Source organism: Megalops cyprinoides, chromosome 15 (genome assembly GCF_013368585.1).
Source record: "Megalops cyprinoides isolate fMegCyp1 chromosome 15, fMegCyp1.pri, whole genome shotgun sequence".
Taxonomy (NCBI): domain Eukaryota; kingdom Metazoa; phylum Chordata; class Actinopteri; order Elopiformes; family Megalopidae; genus Megalops; species Megalops cyprinoides.
Window position 1 is genome coordinate 2,878,134 of NC_050597.1, and position 20,712 is coordinate 2,898,845.

The 20,712-nt window shown below is 43.7% G+C and overlaps 1 protein-coding gene across 1 annotated transcript; it reads left to right on the forward strand.

The window, feature by feature from the left end:
* The first annotated feature begins 1,383 nt into the window (after positions 1 to 1,383).
* fancl (FA complementation group L) lies at positions 1,384 to 20,706 on the forward strand. Its single transcript, XM_036547173.1, has 14 exons — positions 1,384 to 1,476; positions 1,710 to 1,768; positions 2,064 to 2,124; positions 2,738 to 2,794; positions 3,609 to 3,706; positions 7,938 to 8,034; positions 9,859 to 9,927; positions 16,759 to 16,909; positions 17,287 to 17,370; positions 17,873 to 17,918; positions 18,226 to 18,307; positions 19,017 to 19,133; positions 20,371 to 20,442; positions 20,671 to 20,706. The coding sequence occupies exons 1-14, from the start codon at positions 1,384 to 1,386 to the stop codon at positions 20,704 to 20,706; spliced, it is 1,122 nt and encodes a 373-aa protein (XP_036403066.1).
* Positions 20,707 to 20,712: the final 6 nt, after the last annotated feature.

A 20,712-nucleotide genomic window follows, 5' to 3' on the forward strand; every position in this document is an offset into this window, starting at 1 on the left:
TAATTAGAGAAGGAACAGGAGAACAGGAATCACACACATTAGAGCCATATAGCTTACAGGAACCCAGTCCTTCAGGAGGTGACTGACCACTGGAAATCTATGTACTACATCTTACTATACCTGCTCTTACAAAGTGCTTTTGTCCCTCTATCTTCTGTAAGGCATAGAGTAATATAAGAATATTAACACAATACATTTACAATACCTTAGTGTACCTTGAAGAAATACACACACACACACACAGAACAGTGCGAAACTGTTTGGATATGGAAGAGCAAACGCATTTACATTCTGTCAGATGGCTCAGTCAGCATAACTTGGCTCAGGGGGGAACAGACCAAGCCCGCCGGGCCCTGAGCCATGCCACTTTGTTGAAAAGCTATGGACCATTGCGAAGGTGTGGCGCGTTACTACAGTGCTCACCCGTCGGTTCGGACAGCCACTACACAGCCCTCCCATTTACCTGAGCGTGGTTTGGTTTGCAGGGGGAGAGGACAGCGGCCATTTCTTCTTTCATATGTGGTGATCCTCATATGTGACTTTCTTTTCAGTCGTTTATTCAGTTCAGTCATGCCTTGGGCCTTATTTGGACATTTTTTCCACCAGACTCATTTTAAGGTTAATACTGGCTAAGGCTTCTTGGTTCTAGTGGCAAAGGAACACACGGTTTATAAATTTTCGTTTTGCCCCAAGACAGACTGAACCACTAATGACATTTTAGTCGGCATACACTACTTTAGGTTTAATCTGCGTGAATGCGCGCCATTTCTTCTTGTCCCTGAGGTAAATTCCAGGTTTTACTTCAACCTGTTGGCTCTCCTCAGCGCTCGGCTTTTGGCGCCGTTCCCCGTCACCGCATTGGCCAAACCGGCCTCACCCTCACAGGTTCCTGTCACCGCTCGCGCTTCTCGAGAGAAATAAAGTTTCCCTTTTCAAAATTTGCGTGACGCGAGGGCCGACGTCACGTTGCGCGAAAGTTTCGCGGGAAAGAAAAAAACAAAACTTCAAAAATCACGCCTGGTTAGTTAGCCTGTCATCTTAGTTAGCTGGTACGGCTATGTTATATGTGATATACAACGTTACGATCGCTGTATTTACGATACCTAGCTTGCCAGTATGCATTACTGAGCATTAGTCGGTAGATGTTTAATACAGTGCGAGTGAGCTATGATTTTTTGAAACTTGTGGCTAACTAACTAAATGTCACCTAAACAGAATGTATTTAGACTAGGTAACGTTAACTACCCGAATCGCCCTGGTTAGTTGTAGCAAGTTACAATCGTTTTAGTTACGTTAGTTGTCGCGCGTATGTTCTGCCAGCAGCTAACCTAAAGTTATCAGGCAAGACCATTGAGAGTTTAAGTGCTAGCTAGCGACAACAAAATGACTGACAGTATCTTGTTGATCGAAGACAATCCTCTACTGTTGCCTCTTAATAAAGAGAAGACAACTTACGATGGGTTTATTACTGTTCAGGTAGGCAATCTGGTTGTCATTTTAGGTAATAAGTTAGTTCGCTTGTCAGCTTAGCTACGTAGGCTAATGTTAACCATATGACGTAGTCTAGCTATTTTGGATAACTCGCTAGCAGTCAAAATACATCTGAATTTCTGAATATCTGAGTTGCCATTCTTAGGAAAACGTGTAGGGAAGGAGCTAGCCAGCATGTCATTGCATTTGCTCAGTTAATTTTTGAAATATGTTTTCAGGAGAAGGACTTCAGAATAAGAATACTACTCCCACCAGATCGTCAACTAAAACATGCCAAGTAAGTCCTCGTTTGATTTCATTGTAGAGCCCCAACAGCCTCCAATATGTCTAGGGTGACATACGTTCTCTTTTTCCCGGACGCATTTTTTAGGTCCCAAAACACGGACATGTCCAGGAAAAAGAGGACGTATGGTCACCCTGAACATGTCAGTTGTTGACACTTAGTTAAACGTAGCTAAACGAATGTCCCTAAGGCAAAGGCTAACTAACGCTACACGTTATCTATACACACCCAACGTTATGTTGCCGTTTAGATTTCCTGATCCAATACTGTAATTGTCTTCTTTTTAAAGGCTGCAGTGTTGTTGGCGCCTGAAACAGTTACTGCACGGATATCAGCATATAATAAAACAGGTAAAATGCACATAACCTGTCAGAATCATCGCCATCTCCATTTTTTTTTTTTTTTTTTTGGAATTGCCTTCACCTATTAGATCTTTAAAGTTCTTCAACTGTCTTCTTTGGTTCTCAGAAACTGAGAAGTCTGTGCATCAAACCATGTGTAACTTATGCTTAACAATGATACTGACCTTTGCTGACCTGTCTTTTCAAAAGATTTAATTGCAGTATACACTTAGGTACAATATACCTGTCTGTCTTACTAGAATATTCTTCTGGAGGCAAAGTCCAGTGTTAAACCGGACTGGGTGCTTTGGCTTGAAATGACTTGTAATTCTGTTTTTCTTTCGTTCTTTGCCTTCTCATACTTTATTAATATATCTTTTAAAATGACTATTTTTGTTATTGCCTCTGTCAGGGCATTAGGGCAAGATTTGTATTTCACCTTATCCAGTAAAGGTGGATGTTTGTAGTGACCTAATTTAATTGCAGTAACATTTATTGAAGCTTATGATAGCCAGTGTAAAGTGTGCTCCCCATTCATGTGAGTGTTGGAAATACAGTATCAGTTTGTTTTCCAAACATATTATTTTGTAATTGATAAATCTTTTTTTTTTGTCATTTTTAGAGGTTACAGCATTCATCAGATCTTGTCAGTTTTATACTGGAGCTTAAAACTGTCTTGGTAAGTTTGTCTTTTCATGTCTGTATTGCTACATATGAAATTAATTATAGCGCTTAAAATTTATATTAAGGATTTATATGGTTTATTTTAAAATTTGCGTGTGCGTGTGTGTGTGTGTGTGTTTTTTTAATCATGAAAGTTGAGTTAAATCAGCGTGGCTTTTGAATTGAGGGGTCAGATGGTAAGATGGCACACACTGCGTGCTTCAGTTAAGTGTTTAGTTTAATTATTACTTGTGCTTTTACTCTTGGCCAGTTGCTTTTCATCTGAGTTAGCGACAGGCAGGCAGCTCTCAGGGTAAGGCCAATGCTGTCTGATTGCCACACGGCTAATTGCAATCCAATGAGCCAATGCTGCTGCGCCCGTTATCATGGCAGTTGTGTGAATCAGCATTGTGACTCATGCCCATGATACAGTGGTTAGTGTCACTGGGTATGTAGAAGAAAAGGATGTGCATAGCCCTGCTGCAGTAGGCTTCCGTGCTTCTCAACCAAATTTTAAGGTACGAGTAGCCCTAGAAAATACTGATTAGTGTGTATTTTAAATAAGGGAAGCCAAGTTTTGAAGGCTGTTGTTTGCACCGAGTTGCCTGAATTAGCGCTGTGTTAGCCCCAAGCTACGTGCCTACCCTTTACGCCAAGGCTTTGATGCAGTGGTGGGTAATGCATTGGGACACATGAGGCATTTTTGAATGCTATCTAAATTTCTCAGATTAACTTCAAAAGTGAAAAAGCCCACACGTATTTATGCTGTGTGACTAGTCTGGATTGGGTTGCATGTTGTGTTAAAGTCCTGACCAGCGGTTGTTCTGCAGGAAGCTGCTGTGAAGAGCAGGCTGGAGCATCGGGCGGTCCCTCCTCCTCAGTACTACTCTCAGCTGATCGCAGAGATGGAGACTCTGGGATGGGATAAGTACGATGGCCTCAGTATGCTGCTGGCTTCCTTTACCTGCATGGAAGAGCTGTTCTGTCAACATCTGTGCTCCACGGGTGAAACCAAATATTCTATCATTCTGATATTTAAACATGAGATCGCTAGTTGATGGCTTAAATCAGTGTTCAGGTGCTTGTTGATTAGTTTGAAAAAAAATAAAAAAGAGGAAAAATCCATATTTTTTAAAATTTCCTAAATATTCATGAAGGAGAAGCTAAGAATCCTGCATATAATACCATGAGAGATAATGAAGTGATATTAATTTTCCTGCCTGAAAATGAGGGAGTGCAGATTGCAGCGAGTCATTGATTACACAGAAGGAACAGCAGCGCTCTGGGAGAAGAAAGCGGGGAATTGTGGGAAGGTTCAGCCTTTGGAGGCACAGAGCAGTCAAATATCACATTATTTTAAATCCTGATTCTTGTTAAAGTTATGGACAGTAGGGATGATGTGTATTGGTCCAACCAAGAAAGCGATCTTTACTCTCTCTGCAATGTAGTCATAGAACTCGACCTGAATTGATGCCTGTACTAAAATGGCTCTCATCTGACTGATTAAAGAGTCACGAACATGCTCTCTGTCACAGCAGTCTGCTAGTAATTAATGTTTTTTTTTTTTTTTAATCCCAATATGACCCACTATTTGCATTTATTTACACTTAGAGATAAGTTCACATTTTGTCCCTTAGCAGATGCTCATTTTCAGGGTGACGTATAAGATAAGTGCATTTAACAGTAGTTTTACATTACTGACATCCAGCAGACGCTCTCATCCAGAGCAACGTTGGAAGTGAAGCATAAACGTTGGGGTGATATTTCTGGATCAGCAGCTGTATCTGCAATCATGACTTGTTCCAGCTCTTATTGTCTGCATTAGATAACAGGAACATTGTGTCAGTGTCAGTCCTCTGTAAAGGGCACCAGTAATTGGAATGTACAGTATACATGTAATTTTAGAAGGCACAAAATGCCAGTGTGGAGACAGATGCATTTTCTCAGCAATGTATATATTTTTTCCCCATTTACTAATGCTTAGGGTAATTGACCGTTATCCCTCTTCAACCTGAGGTGCTATGTATAATTCCCAACCCCACACAGAAATGTCCCTGTTATTAAATAAATGTATAATTAAAGGCTCAGTAACTCTGATGACTGACTATTTGTTCAGTGTAGTTAGTGAAAATTTATGTCAAACAAAGAAAATTTATCATGTGTGATGCAAAAATGTTGCACATGAGTGTACTCTATTCAAAAGTGTAATTTTTATACAAGATCCAGGGGGTTTTAGGTATATTTGAACAGCACACAGTATTTTAAAAGTGGAAAAACAATCTTGCACTCCTCGCTGTCCTTTTTAATGTCTGGAAAACATTTCAGGACACACGGTCCAATCTGAGCTTTGACTGGTGTATTGAAAAATAGCTGGCCTAGGAATCTTCAGCAATTATGTAGAGCACTGTTTATGCATTGATACACGGACAATTAAAGATCATCACTGTGTCATTTTGACACAAGCATGGCCCTGCCAAAGCCATGTGCATTATGTTACATTTAACTTATCCAGAACAACTTACGTAGGCTACAGTGTTTACATATTATCCAGTTATACAGTGAACTATTAACTGAGGCAGTTGTGGGTTAAGTACCTTGCCCAAGGGTACAGCAGCAGTGCTTCAGCGGGGGATCGCACTGGCGACTGTTCGGTTTCGACCTTACCGCTATGCTACACTGCCACATTAGTGTGTGCCCGTTCAGTATCGGGGTGCCCCAGAGAGAAAGCTGTGATGTGATTGGTGGAAATGAGCGAGAGGGAGGAAGAGGAAGGCATTGGGATGTGTTGCTGTGATGCGGGTCAGACACAGGGCACAGCACAGCCTGGATTCCCAGCTGAATTACAACAGGGTTATTGCATGGTATTGTACTTCTCACTAATTAATTGGGTGTTTCTTATTTCATTCATCAACAGCAGTAATGCTATGTTTGTGTCATAGAAACAGCTGATTCCATATTTGGCAGCCCTGATGTACTGTAACTAGGAATACTGTGGGTGGCTTGCTAATTTTCCTTCTTTCTGTTAATGGCCCAGAGATGAAATTATGATATTAGCAAATGCAAATTGATCTAATTAGAAACCTACCTCTCCAGTTTAATGGGAGAATGTTGAAGTTATGGGAAACAAGGTGAACATTTTAATGCTGAATTGCGGTCAGAAGCATTACTGTGGGCCTATTGGTAAATGCACTTGAGATTAATTTGTCTCCTTAATTGGCATTGCGTGTTAATAGCCTTGAGTCTGATATGTTCTGGAATCTGATTGGTTATGATAAGTGAACTTGCTGCACAACCTGGTCATTTTAATCAGCTTTACTTGCCTTGAAGAATGCATAACCCGCGCTAATTACTGCGTACATGGAGGTCAAGTATTTTTTTCCCTCCTCTTACCCTAAACATACTTTAGGACATGATCAAAGGGTATAGGTCATCCTCTGTATTCAGCACTTACCGTTTTAGCTGTGACTCTTCCCTAATACGTCCATGTGACTGTGTCATAAGTCTTCAGCGTTTCCACAGGTCTGATGCAGGGAACTGAAGCTTAGGGCTGTTTCAGTGTTTTCACCAGTTTCTCAACCACACAGAAGTTAGTGGGTCCACTTTGCTCCATATTTGCTCCACAGTATTTTATTTTGATTGATTGTTGCAGTAACGTTACCCTAAAACATGTGTTTATAAGATAAACATGTGCTTCTAACAGATTGTCTTATCACCCCCATACTACAGCTGTGCCATATTTTAAAGAACGTGTTGAAACATGACTATACCTTTACCACATTAGTGCATTTTAAGCTATTATATTGTAAGTTTTTACATACCCTGAGTGGATTTTCAGCACATAAATATCTCTGTCACAGCTTGTCACTTGTGTCTAATGTTCCTCTGAGAGTCCAGTAGCAGGTCACCCTTCCTCTGGGATAAAGGCTAATTCCCTTATAGGGTCGGGTGTAATTTTTTGTGTCTGTGTGTTATGTGTTTCTGCTAGTTTTTGACAGATTTATGAGAATGCCTAAGTATACTAGTGCCACACAGTTGGCTTTTTGTGATACTAGTTAGGATGGTATTACTCATTTTGAATTGATATGTTTTAAACTGATAAACAAATGATAATGTTAAAGAGTCTGGGTATTTTCACAAGGTTATTGAGTAATAATTTCCAGTCTGAAACCTTGATGCTAGAGCTGCATTGATTCATTTGTTTATTTAAAACTCCACCATTTTTCTTGTTTTATTTGCATGAAATCAATATAATTAGTATTAATCATTGCCTTCACTTATAATATTTGGACGAGTGTTATATCTAGGAAATTTATATGGGGTTTTTAAGCGTCAGACAGTGAATTACGGGAAGGGAAATAAAAGTCCACCTGAAGCGGACACAGGAAAGAGGAGAGGAGGTAGAGCCGGAGGAGGAGAGAGTGAGGTAGCAGAGAGTGGGTCTGTTACTGCGTTAAAGTGAGGGAGAGTGGGAGGCACAGGGGCGGATCACAGCGTCCGTGACGGCGTGTTTTATGTGCACCTAAGTGGAGTCTGACAGGCAGCATCTGTGTGTTCCAGAGGTCCCGGCTGATGGAGGGGCACAGCGCGGCGCAGTGACCGCGAGGCGAGCCGTGACACCGCCGTAAATAAGGGGCAGAATTATGGCCGCGTCAGACACCCGGCCGCAGCGTCTGGGGGTGTAGATCAGCGTCAGACAGCCAGCAGCAGTGTCCAGGGCAGTAGAGGCAGCCGGCAGCAGGGTTGGGGGGCTGTAGAGGCAGGCAGCAGCCAGGCCTGGCACGCTCACAGGCCTCACGCTCTCATATTAGCCCTGATTAATGACTCATAGTGAAGCGGGACTGTTTCCCTGCAGCCCACTGCCAAAACCCCCAAACCCTGCTCATTTCCCCTGCACTGTGCGTGTGCATTCAACCCTGCATTACTGTGTAGCATGCTCTCTCTCTGTAGCACGCTCTCTCTCTGTAACGAGCTCTCTTTCTGTAACATGCTCTCTCTCTGTAATGAGCGCTCTCTCTCTGTAATGACTGTCTGTGTAACACGCGCTCTCTGTGTAATATGCTCTCTATAATGCGCTCTCTGTGTAACACGCGCTCTATACTGCGTTCTCTCTGTAACACGCTCACCGTGTAACGCACTCTGCGGCTCCTCTGTGTCCTCAGGCTGGTTTTCATAGACACAGACTTCCGCACTCTGAAGCTGCAGGCTGAAGACAGCTCCGGGCGGCAGCATGTCATTGCCGTTAAATTAAAATCCAAGGTGAGTGGAAAAAGGCTTTTTTTCTCCTCATGTGTGTCTCACCGTTACTTTCCCAGTTTGGTCCAGTCACACAGTGCCAAACAAAAGTAACCTACACTCTTTTAACCCTTTGCCAGCTTGACTGTTTTTCCTTTTGTGTAAGAAACGTTTTCTGTGTATGAGTCTTTATGTCTGCGTCAGATACATTGGCTGTATGTGTTATATACAGTATATACACCAGCGAGAGGTAGGCAATAGATTAGTGAATGATGCCACTAACTGCTTACATGGATCAGGCTTCAGATGCGTGTTAAATATCAGAAGATGTAGTTTTATTCAAAACCATCGATATTCATTGAGGCTAGAAGCCCTACATGTTGTAAGATAATGAATTGATTTTATGAGTTTTCCTGTGTGAGTGAGTGCAAATCTCTGCAGTGGAACAGAAGTTTCCCTCCAAAATAAACAGAAATCGATAATTCCAGTATGTCACCATGGGAAATGTAGAATACTCGATTATGAGATTATTAATTTATATAAACATTTGATTATACTTTTTAATCCGACTGTGATTCGTATCTTGCTATACAATGTACTTTGGTAGTGAGCCCAACTGTGTACCACACAATATTGAGTATTTATACTGTACTTCATTTATATTTAAATATTCATGCAGCATTAATACCTCACGAATATTCATCTTGATCTTTTTTTCTGTTTGCTGTGTGAAAAAAAAAATTCAGCTTCTCTTTGGCCACAGACAGAACTCCTTCTTGTGGTGCTACATGGGAAAATAGCATTGAAGTCCCAGCATTCCCTGTTTGTGACGGGGGTGCGTAGAACGCATCATGTTGTAACAGCAGGGACCACCTGAGCGTCATGTGTGCTTATCCTCTGAGCGTGACCATGAGGAGCCACATACGGGCTTCTCCCGGGTCCCTCCTGAAGGTCGGGCTGTTTCGGCTGTGCCATGTCGCCTGTGTTCTGACGGCCGGGGCTGGCGACTGGGGGGTGCAGACGCAGTAGGAGGAGCACAGAGGCATGGCACAGGTTCCTGTGCTCTGACAGCTGTGTTGTCAGGTCTGTGCTGTGGCTGTGCTGTGCTTGTGCTGGAGACGCCGGGCACAGTCAGACGAGCACAGCGGGCGTACTCTGCGTGGTCCTGATGCGATTCAGCGGGGCGTGTGAATCCCCCCGCGCCCACCTGCTCGCTGCAGGGTAAAAATAACTCCCGTCCCAAATCACACATCTGCTCGCCTCCCTCACTCGGTCACTGCACACAGCGTCCCGGATGAGGACAGGTTCAGAGGACAGAGGAAGGGCTATCCGGACAGTCTCAACAGCTAAGACTTAATACTTAACACAAGAGTTAAGACCCCTTTTTCAGCCCTAATCGTTTAATACTGCACATTTGATATATTACCTATTTATACTGATGGCTGTTTCCTAAAGAAGTGCATGTTAGTTATTTTGCAAAGGGTAAATCCTTGTAATTTTACAAGGTTATTCAGATTACAATTCAGCTCCTTAACCAGCTGGTCACGCTGACCAACAGTTCTGCAATGGACAGGATCAAGATGGTTAGACCTCACTGCCCTCTACACTTTAAGCTGTAGTTGTAAGGCTGTAGGAAGGTTTTGGAAGCGTGGTTATGAAACGCATGCCAGGTCTCGGGTGCTACTGGTTTTAAGCTCAAAAACATAACACAAACAAAAAACATAGCTATGCAACATGTGCTCACATGTTGAGCACATGTTGCATAGCTATGCTTCCAGATTCCAGCTTCCAGAGTAATTTGTATTTGATGTATGAAGTGTTGTTTTTTACACCATGTTCTGTGTTCAGTACCCAGCAGAAGCCCCAGAGTGTTCAGCTGACCTGCCGTTTCCTCTGCTCATTGGATGGACACCACAGGTATGCGTCCACTCACTGCGTTATTACATTACATTACAGGCATTTAGCAGAAGCTCTTATTCAGAGCAATATACTCTGTGTATTTAATAAAGTGGCGTGAACAGAACGCCATTAACCGCACATGGACCAGCGTCAGTGTCAAACACAGTCTTGAGATCACAAATGTGTGCGTGTATTGACATGTACGTGTTGCTTTTCACTTACGACTGCTGACCTGCACAGAAGGTTCTAGAACTGAGCTGGCCAAGCGTTATGTCAGCTGTAACTACTTTGCAGCCCTCTAGTGACACTGGTACTGCAAGAGCTCCCTGTTAAAATGCTGAAAATGGCAAAGAAACTGCAGATATTGTTGGGTGGCAGGGTGGATGTTGAAGGGTCCGTAGCATCGTGCAGTGCGTTCTTAATAAATGAGGCCTTGACTATTGACTCCCAGGATAGAAAATGCGTGAATCAGGAAACAATCAGAAGAAACTATTGATAAAGTAGCATTATTTAAACCACAACTAGCCTCCTTAACCTGAATCCTAAGACAGAAATATTTGCACCAGAAGGGAGAATGTTTCTCCTCATGCTTGTCATCTTCCAGCCAATGACATTAATTCTTAAATAAAAAAAAAAAAAAAAACTTTTCACTTTCAAGATTCAGCAAGTGTTCTGAGCTGGCGTGCTTTGGCACCAGTCCTGTGTGATAAGGGGAAAAAAAAGATGTTGGCTCTCGGTGTTCTCTCCTGTTGTGGGATCGTGGCCTGTGGACAGGAGCACCAGCTCAGCACAGCGTTGCCGTCTGGTGGCTGTCTTCCCGCTGGGCCGGTAATGCCTTGATGTATTTTCCCTGTACGGCGAGGGGAAGGGCCTGTCCGCCCGCGGGCCCGACATGTTCATTTGAATGAGTAATTATTAGCTGCGTGGTCGGCGGGGCCCCCGCCACACGGAGCGCGTTCCTTTGCGTGAGTGGGTGCGCGGTGGTGCGTGCCGGCGTGTGCGGATGGGTGTGCGCGCGTGTGTGCGTGTGTTAGCGCGCGCCGGTGGGCACGCTACCCGCTAGCGCAGGTGTTTCACAGCGTGAGGCCGAACACTCAGCTCACTGGAGCTTAGAACCAGCGACCAACCGGGGGGAGAGGGTGTTAGGACAAGCCAGGGCAGGGAACGAGCTTTTAAATGCTGACCAAATGGGCAAATATATTCTTCACCAGCGAGTGTAATTGCATAAATAGCCACCAGTGATTTGTGGTGTTATTGCTGCTGCAGTTGTTAATGTTTCATAAGCAGTCCTAATCTAATAGGATACTCTGTTCCACTGCTTGCTGCTGTTGCTTAATCTTACTAGCATTGCAAAGTCATATTGTCCATACATAACAGATTTTATTAAAGAAAACACAATTCCCTTCCCTGTGATTGGTATTTTGTAAATCCTCTTCTGGCATGGATTACACTCTGCTCCCTGTAGTGTTTTATGAGGTTATGGCAATTCTGAATGGGATTTTTGGCCATGTCCCACTGGCAGAATTGCTCTAGGTCCTTCAGATCTTTTGGTTTGTGTGTGTGAGCTCTTTTCTTGTGTGATATTAAAATTGTGAAAGTATTGAGATTTGGAATTGAGATGGTCAGTTGAGATTGTGATGTTTTATTTTGTGCTTAGCTAACCAATTTCCTTGTAGATTTGGATGAATTCTCTGGATCATTGTCATGCTGGAATGTCCGTTTTCAGCTGGGATTGAGATTCTTGGCAGAGGGAACCAAACTTTTGGCCAAAATGGCCTGGTACGCGGAGTTCATGGCTCTACATCTGAACAAAGGCTCCAGGACCTGTGGATGCTAAGCTCAAAAACAATATTTCACAGTGGGAGAGGAACGTGCATCACATTTTATGCCAAATACAAAGCCAACGAGTGTCCAAAATGCTCAAATGTCATATCGTCTCACCATGAGACGTGATTCCACTTGTCATGCAGATGTAGCTTGGATACTGTTCCAGTAGCCTTATTTCATAATAAAGGTCCCTGTAGTGGCATATTCAGCTTTTTGTGATTTATATTGCCATCATTGTGGAGGTCAGTGACCATTCACCTGCAGTCTTAAGAGAGCTCCCTGACCTTAACCATGGTAATGTGTGCTACAGAGTTCTCAGTGTGTTATCTTCACTCATACCACAGAAAAACAGGAAGCCTTTTCCTGCCTCTGTGTAGTTCCAGAAGTTTCCATTAAAATTCCAATAACAAGAATGCTGGTGTAGTTTTGCCAGATTTTATTGTAAAAATTACCTAAAGGCGTGGATAAATGTGACCCTCATGTTTCCTGAATTAAAATTTCGCAATTTGTGAACAATGTGATTTTGCTCTGTGCAGTACTTAGATAAATCTGTTGTAAATCTATTGTTCCACAATCAAAATATACTCTGTACCAATGACCCTTTTTTGTTTTAGACGTATAAGATGTATATATAGATATATAGATTTAGATGTATGTATGGTAAAGGGCCAGCTCTGTTAAGCCAGACTGCTGTAGCTGTTGATGAAGACTGCAGATCGGTTTTGCGTTTTCTCTCGAGTGCTTTGAGCTGATTGCTCTGCCGAGCTGTTTGGAGTTTCATCTTATCAGTAACGCAGCGTGGCCACCTCTGATGATCAGCTTTCTCTCCGCCTCTTGTCTTGTTTTGTTTATAATCACTCATTTCTCTGATAGCCATAATATGAATCCCGCCGCCCTGAAGCAAAAAAAAAAAGGGACCTAATTGGAATACTTGAGCGGAGAAAAGGAGACCCTCAGACAGGCATCTGCATCAGGAACGCACGCATCACAACACTCATTCCAGCAGCTTTTTTCAGCACCATTTCAATTACAAGGACATTTCTACTTGCACTATATATTTATATAAAAAAGAATAACTATAATCACAGGACTGGCATTAATTGGAAAGTAATTGCACAGTCCTTGCACCTGCTCAATGCTAAATTGTGTGCACTGCAATGTCACAATGACCCATAATTTTTGGTTCATTTTCCCACCCCTCCTCTGTCAGTGTTTTCCCTCTTTCTTGGATGCCCACCTCGTTTAGAATCTTCTTGCATAAAATACGTGAAGCCGGCGCGTGCTGCTTACACCTGAGAGGGGCCCAGTGGAGATCATACCAGCTTATGACCTCCTTCTTCCTTTCTTTTTTGTCCTTCACTCCCCCCCCCCAGCCTTCCTCCTCCTTCTCTTTTAGCTGTGAATCTGAAAGCCAAGCCCGCCATAGTGTTTTGCCAAAGGTGTGTCACCTGGGTGTGGCTGTGAAGATGTGTCCCTTGTGTGTAGTGTGGGAAACGCCCCCCACCTTAGCCAGGATCCTTCCAACCATGTCTGTGCTGCCAGAGGGAATCATGGGACAGCTTGTTATGGAGGGTTCCAGACAGCTGGAAGCTCAGGGGGTCTGTAGGACAGCTCAAGGTGGACACTGAGTGTTTCGAATACCTTCACTATACTCACCGCACGTTCCTTCTCCATCCCACAGCAGTGAGTGTTGCAGACTGGTTTCAGAGGGTGCTGCAGTGCACATCCTCTCATATCCAGGACTCTTTAATGAGCTACAGGAACAGACTTCGCACACCCACCCCTCTCTGATCACTATACCAAGCATCTCAGTACACCCACCCCTCTCTATCACTATACCAAGCATCTCAGTACACCCACCCCTCTCTATCACTATACCAAGCATCTCAGTACACCCACCCCTCTCTATCACTATACCAAGCATTTCAGTACACCCACCCCTCTCTATCGCTATACCAAGCATCTCAGTACACCCACCTCTCTCTATCACTATACCAAGCATCTCAGTACACCCACCCCTCTCTATCACTATACCAAGCATCTCAGTACACCCACCTCTCTCTATTACCATACCATGCATCTCAGTACACCCACCTCTCTCTATCACTATACCGAGCATCTCAGTACACCCACCTCTCTCTATCACTATACCGAGCATCTCAGTACACCCACCTCTCTCTCTCTCTCTCTCTCTCTCTCTCTCTCTCTCTCTCTCTCTGTCTCTCTGTCTCTCTCTCTCTCTCCATCACTGTATCAAGCATCTCAGCACCAGCCATGAGCTGAACCTTGCTTCTTATTCATTGCTTTGGCCTTTAATTTTTGTCCTTGGCCAGACTTACAGTGCACATATTTCTTTTACCTTCCCAATATGACGTGTTTGACATCTTTTTGGGGGGTGGAAGAAAAGGAAACCACACTTCTCAGATGAGTAATATTTTGGGCCGGGAACAGGAGAAGAAATGGTGAGAGAGGAATTAGATTAGCAGCTGAGTCTTCAGCGTGCCTTTCGGTAACTGCTTTCTGTGTGTGCTCCCATTTTAAAGAGTGATGCTGACGCCCAGTGCTGGTGTCAGCTTGTACTTCTCTACCTGAATAGATGGAATCTCCTTCTCAAGGGGGATGCTTAAAAACCACAGGGTGGTTTCCCTGGGTGTATCAACAGTACACTGTTTTTTCACACTCTGCAGGATTGCTATCTAATATCCAAACAAATAGGTTTTCAGAGAATCAAAAACAGTACAATGTGCAATATTAAGTATCATAAGAGTATGTAAGTTAATATTCTGAGCCGGAGGGGAGAGGGAAAAAAACAGAAAAAAAAAAACAAAAAAACGTTTAAAATTACAGCCCTCAAGATGGTAGCTGTTCTCATCAGAAATGCTGCTAAATTGGCTGTATTATGTTTCTGGAGGTATTACAAAGGGAGGAAATTGCACATGACCGGTATGATTAGCGTTTACACCTCCGCTCAGCCTCACTATAGAAGCACGGAGGCTACATGAGGGACCAAAGGCACTGTTTAGAAATTTATGTTCACAAGGAACCTAATAGGTGGTTTAATAGAGCAATTAGGACCTGAATGATATTAAGCGTTTTAAAGGGGCCCTTTTTTTTTTTACATGAAGGAGCGGGCCCTGGTGTGTGTGTGTGTGTGTGTGTGTGTGCGCGCATGTGTGTGTGCGGTCCCTCCATGCACTGCTGATTGAAATAATGAACCAGACTTTGCTCTGTTTGACTAATGGCGGATTGCAATCGTTTGCCCAGTGGTGGCCTCTTCAGAGCAGTGGGTTACCACTGCTCTTTGGGAATCTGGCGCTGTGGTAGAATTTGTGAAGTAAGTATGTGTGTCTATAATTTTGTCCTGTTGAACCTGGATAAATGGATTATATAGATGTATCCTTTTGATTTCGGCATCTACCTTTCATGTACTGGTGCAGTTTTCACTGATGTTGTACATTTGTGAAACTGGCATTGCTGACTTTCATTGGCTGCTAATTAATTTACCTGTTAAAAGTGATTTTCACTATAGTATGTTTAATTGTATGAACTCTCATCTGAATACAGCACCTAGTTCACATTTTCTGAGTGTAAAATGATGGGAAGACTGTTCTCAGATTCTCAAAGCTCACTTCCATTGGGTTTGACTGGGATCACATGCAATAACTCGCTGGAGAATTTTGGTTGTTCTTGGTACAGCATCATAGCTTCACGTGTGTGCTTCTAGGGGTAGATGGATATATTTCAGGTAGTGAAGCCAGTGGAATATATCAAGTAATGTCTTATAGCCCTGGGTTCTGTTTTTTGAAGATGTTGGACCAGTGAAACAGATGATATCAGAGTGTCTCCAAATAGAGGATCAAAAATTAACATTTTCAGCAGCATTTTGGGGCAGTAGCTCTCAGTGCTCACCTTCCTCAGGTAAATAAGATCACGTTTGGAAAGAGAGATCTGTCAGCAGCAGCCTGGTGTTTCACAGCAGACGGACAGGGCCGATGACATCACAGAGAGGGGCGGGGCGTGTGGGAGCAGCTGGCTGTGGGGTTCTTGCTGTTTGCTTTCGGCCTCCCCGCCATGCGCTGACGTGCCAACCGAACCGCCTCACTCATGCACAACTAAAAATAAACCCATCGGATTCCGGGATCCGGGCTGCGGACTAAACCTCTCAAAAACGTTTAGATTGGAGGCAAAAGGCCGGGCCTGCAGCTGGATGGCTGAGCCCAGAGAAAGCCACCTGCACTCTCTCTCCGTCTGTCTGACAGCAGCCGGTGAAGCCAGGACACATTTGATCAGCTGTCAATCACTGCGTATGATTTATGAGCTTGCCCTGGAAATCATCCTTACAGCCATCAGGGCTGCTTCATAGAGAGGGGATTGAAATTTGAATTATTACGTTTTCTTTCACTGACAGTTTATTTGAGGAGTCCTTTTGCACAATGATCATGAGATCTTTTTTTTGTTCTTTTTATCTTTTACCAGAAGTTGCGGAGTTCTATCTTCTTTTTGCCAAAATGCAAAATGTACAGCACTGTGGTGAGAGCTGTCACTGCTGGTTTCCTTCCCATTTATATCAGTCATTTGTTTGGTGGATGCTGTTATCCGGGGTGACTTACAGAAAATGCATTCAGTAGCGTTAGGCAACTAGCCTTATAGATGGGCTCCTGAATCATTAGTGCCATTCTTGAAATGCAGTGCCGTTGTGGGAGCAGAGCAGAGAGCTTTAGCTGGAGTGTAGAGTCTGAAAAGGTACGTATGCTCAGTGCATATGCTTATTGCTCGATAGAGCAGAACCAGGGTTTTTAATTTTATTCTGGCCGTAACAAGAAGCCAGACTCCCTGCTGAAATTTGGGCCTCTGTGTGAATGACTTTAAGCATCTGAGCACCTGCCCCTGAACTTAGCTCGCAGCTTTGCGTGTTTGGTCATGAAGCCCATGAATTTACGCTGTGAGGACATGAGCACAGTGTTTTCACCATCAGAGGCGTGCTGTTAAACCTTGGCCCCTTTCTGTCTGGTCGTAACACAGAGCTCCCTGGCCACGATTCACAGCCAGTTCCTGTCAGTGCTGGAGTCTCTGCAGGAGTTCTGGGACGTGTTGGACGAGATCGATGAGAGAACCTGGGTTCTGGAACCGGAGAAACCCACCAGAGGAGCTACCATGCGGAGAATCGCCATCGGTAACAGACACTTTTCACTCGGGTTTTTATACCGACAGCAGATGCAAGGAGCAAGTGTTAAAAAAAAATAACGAACATCACTTTTTTCCCCCGTTGTTGGTATGTAATTGTGTAAAAAAAAAAAAAAAAAAAAGAGCTGTTAATTGGATCATTAACAGTCATTAACACACAGCTCATGGACAGACTGCAGATGAACCAATTAAGTCATTTAGGAAATTTACCTGGAACTTTTAGTTTTCAGTAAGAAATCACACATCAAGACAAAGCCTGAACATCCAAAAGAACCAAAAGAATTACCTGATGTCCACTTGGCTTTTGTTCAGTGCTTTTTGAATTGCTTTTGTGTTCTAACCCTGTAACCTGTAATGTTTCCCCAGGGAACAACGTCTCCATAAAGCTGGAGATCGACTGCAGACACCCCAAGATGTTGCCTGAATGTTGTCTGATCGGGGCAGATCATGGTGGGTAGAATTTAGAACTTGCAAGAAGATGACAGGCATGTTTCCAAAAAAACCTTCATTCACAAAATGAAAACATGCAAATGATTTTAACACATATTTGTAAAAACATCTGATGTATCCGATTTGAATACGGTACAATGGCAAGGGGGCTAGAACGTTACATTTAAGCTTTTATGATTTTTTTTCCTGAAATTCAAGGGACTCTTGAGTGAACAATGGGACACAGAACATATTGTGGGTTGCCTAGCAATGTTATTCATTGATATTAAATATACACTTCGATAGCCAGTGTCAGGCACTGAATATCTGTAAGCAGGGTCATGCAGAATATAGCCTGCTGCATTTATGATTGTTAAACAAAAAAGCTTTGGTTACATCTCAGTGAAATTTTGAGATGAATGCCATGCATCAAACACCAATTTGCCATGGGGGGGGCAAATTGGTGTTTGATGCGGGGTGAAAAGTCAGCATTATAACGGGGTTCTGTTCCTCTGTATTTCAGTTGTAACCCCCTTGAGGACTAAACTGAGTGCCAACATGCATTTATGGTGAGGAAATTATAAATCATTTTGCACACATCTTTTTGTTTTCATTTTTTGTCTTCAGTTTTGTCTACAGTATCTTAATCTCAGGCTCTGCAGGTGTATTTAGTGTTATACACGACTCATTATGGTCGTTGAGGAAAAACACGGTCGGTATGCGTGTGTAGCGAGTGCCATGTCCCCGCGCATTTTTTTGCCGAGCACTTGGAGCGAGTTTGTCTCATAATCGCAAAACTATATTCATTACTCATTACTGCTTCATTTGCATGTCTTTAATTAGCCCGTGTAACCGTGATATCCCGTCTACTTTCAGGAATCCGGAGTGCAGTGTCTTGCAGAACTTGAAGGATGTGTTGGAGATTGAGTTTCCCTCTCCCACCACCCACGAAAAATCTGTACGTAGTGTTTTCCATTCTATATGTGTCGGCCTGCAATTATTTGTACAGTGCAGTCAGATTTAGTTTAAAAAAAAAAGTAAAATGGTGCCCACAGTGTGAAGTTGGTGCTGGGTATACATTTCCTATAATTGGGTTGTTTACAGAGAAGATCATTACAATAACAAAGGTGGAGGAGTCCTGGGCACCGTCAGGAGCTGTTTAATCATAGATTCACCATTTATCTTTTTTGTTTTTTTGGCTGGAGGGTTGAAAGGCCGGTGTGTTTATCCACAGCCTGTAGTGGTGATTAATGCCTCGCCATCATTAACATTCAGGGGAGGGAAAAGTTTACTTGACCAGATGTTTAAATTTCACCTGCCATCCTTTTAATGGATTGCTTGAGTAAAAAAAAAAAAAGTTCTAATTATCTAAAAAGCAACATGCAAAGCAGAGAGTGGAGGAGAGAAGCAGGAAGGGTAAGATGTGTGACAGCACTGCTGTGACTTCAGAGAGGAAGTGAGGTCACGCACGTATAGGTTTGATAAGCCCACCTGAGACTTTCTGCCCAGTGCAAACAAATGTTGCCGATGACTTCACACAACTGCAGTTGTGTGAGTGCAGAAGGCAGAGGAGTGCTGGTGTGCTGGTGGAGTAGGGGAGGCTGCAGAAATGTCTCAGGCAGGCTGTGATGTGTAAATGTCACATGAGCTGCTTCACTTTGCCACAGAGCCTGAGTATGGAGTGTGGGATATGCTACTCCTACCACCTGGACTCGGCCATACCTGATCAGGTGTGCAACAACCCGCACTGCGGCCAGCCCTTCCACCAGGCCTGTCTGTACGAGGTGAGCGAGAAAAACACCCCCAGTCTCATACACACACACACACACACACACACACACACACACACACACAAACACACATATACATAAAAATAAACCCACACACCACTGCCCTTCCACCAGGCTTGTCTGTTCTCAGAAAAAAGCCCCCTCTCTCATAACACACACACACAGTCTCTCTCTCTCTCTCTCTCTCTCACACACAGTAGGAGGTGGGAAAACCCCCTCTCTCACACACACACAAAACACATCTATTTACCTCATACACAACACTGCCCTTCCACCAAGGTACGAGGTGAGCTCGTCACTGTGGGGTACCCCCCACACACACACACTCACTCACTCACTCACTCACTCACTCACTCACTCTCACACACACACACACACACACTCTCTCTCTCTCACACACACACACACACACACTCTCTCTCTCACACACACACACACACACACACTCTCTCTCACACACACACACACACTGTCACAGACATCACTGCTTCCCGCTCACTATGCATGTACAAAGTTTACGAGGGAAAAGCATGCTGACTGGGGGTCATAGCAACATTTACAGTATCTGAATGGCGTCGTAGGAGGGCTGTTAAATGGACGTGTTTGGCAGAATTTAGTCCACACTGTAATTACGGGTAGGAAGAAACAGCAGTGTTTTCCAGGCTAAGTGTGTTTTTATACATTTATTATTATTTTCAGACAATGACAAGGCGTTTTCACTGATAATGCCAACAATAAAAAGGGAGGAGCATGTGACAGAGAAACAGAAAGCAAAACAGGAGCTACATGGTTAGATGACATTAAAACACCTGAATCGTTCGAATCAGGGGAGGGGCCACCGGTGCCTTTAGCACCTTTAGTTTTGACAGAACATTAAGTGAAAAGGAAACAATGCCATAGTACACAGCTACATGAGAGGTTTCCAAACAGCAGGCGGTGAGTCAATATAACGCGGAGTGTTTAATTGTCAGGTAGAGGGATAGGCAGCATAGGTGTGCCCTTGTCACCTGTGGACTAATACAACTTTGCTGACAGCTGAGAAGGGATGAGCCATTAGATTTTATTCCATTGCTCGTATGAATTGTCACCTGGGTAGAGAGGGAAGAGGGGGGTGGTGTCGCTCGGACCAGAATGAGCCAAAGGAAGTGCAGACACAGCAGCAGGAAGTGATGTCACTGTGGCTGCGTGTACTTGGTGCTGGTGTTTATGGGATCCCTTTCCTCCTCCACAGTGGCTGAGGGGACTGCCGTCCAGCCGACACAGCTTCAGCTCCATCTTTGGCGAGTGTCCCTACTGCAGCAAGGCAAGACCCGGCCGTGTGTTTTCAATTACTGGCACCTTTCGACCAGAACGCTTTTCCAGCGTGCATGCTCTCCTCGGCACAGTTTAAAACACGGTGGCAGCGTTACCGTAGTTTCATAAAGTCCCATAAAGTCCCACAAAACTCAAACATGCAAACATGACGTCAAGATTTCTTAAAGCTTCTGTTAAAACCTGTTGGGTGAACTGAGTGTGTCTGAACTCTCTGCAGCCTGTGACGGTGAGAACGGCCCTGCAGAACCCCTGAGCCGTG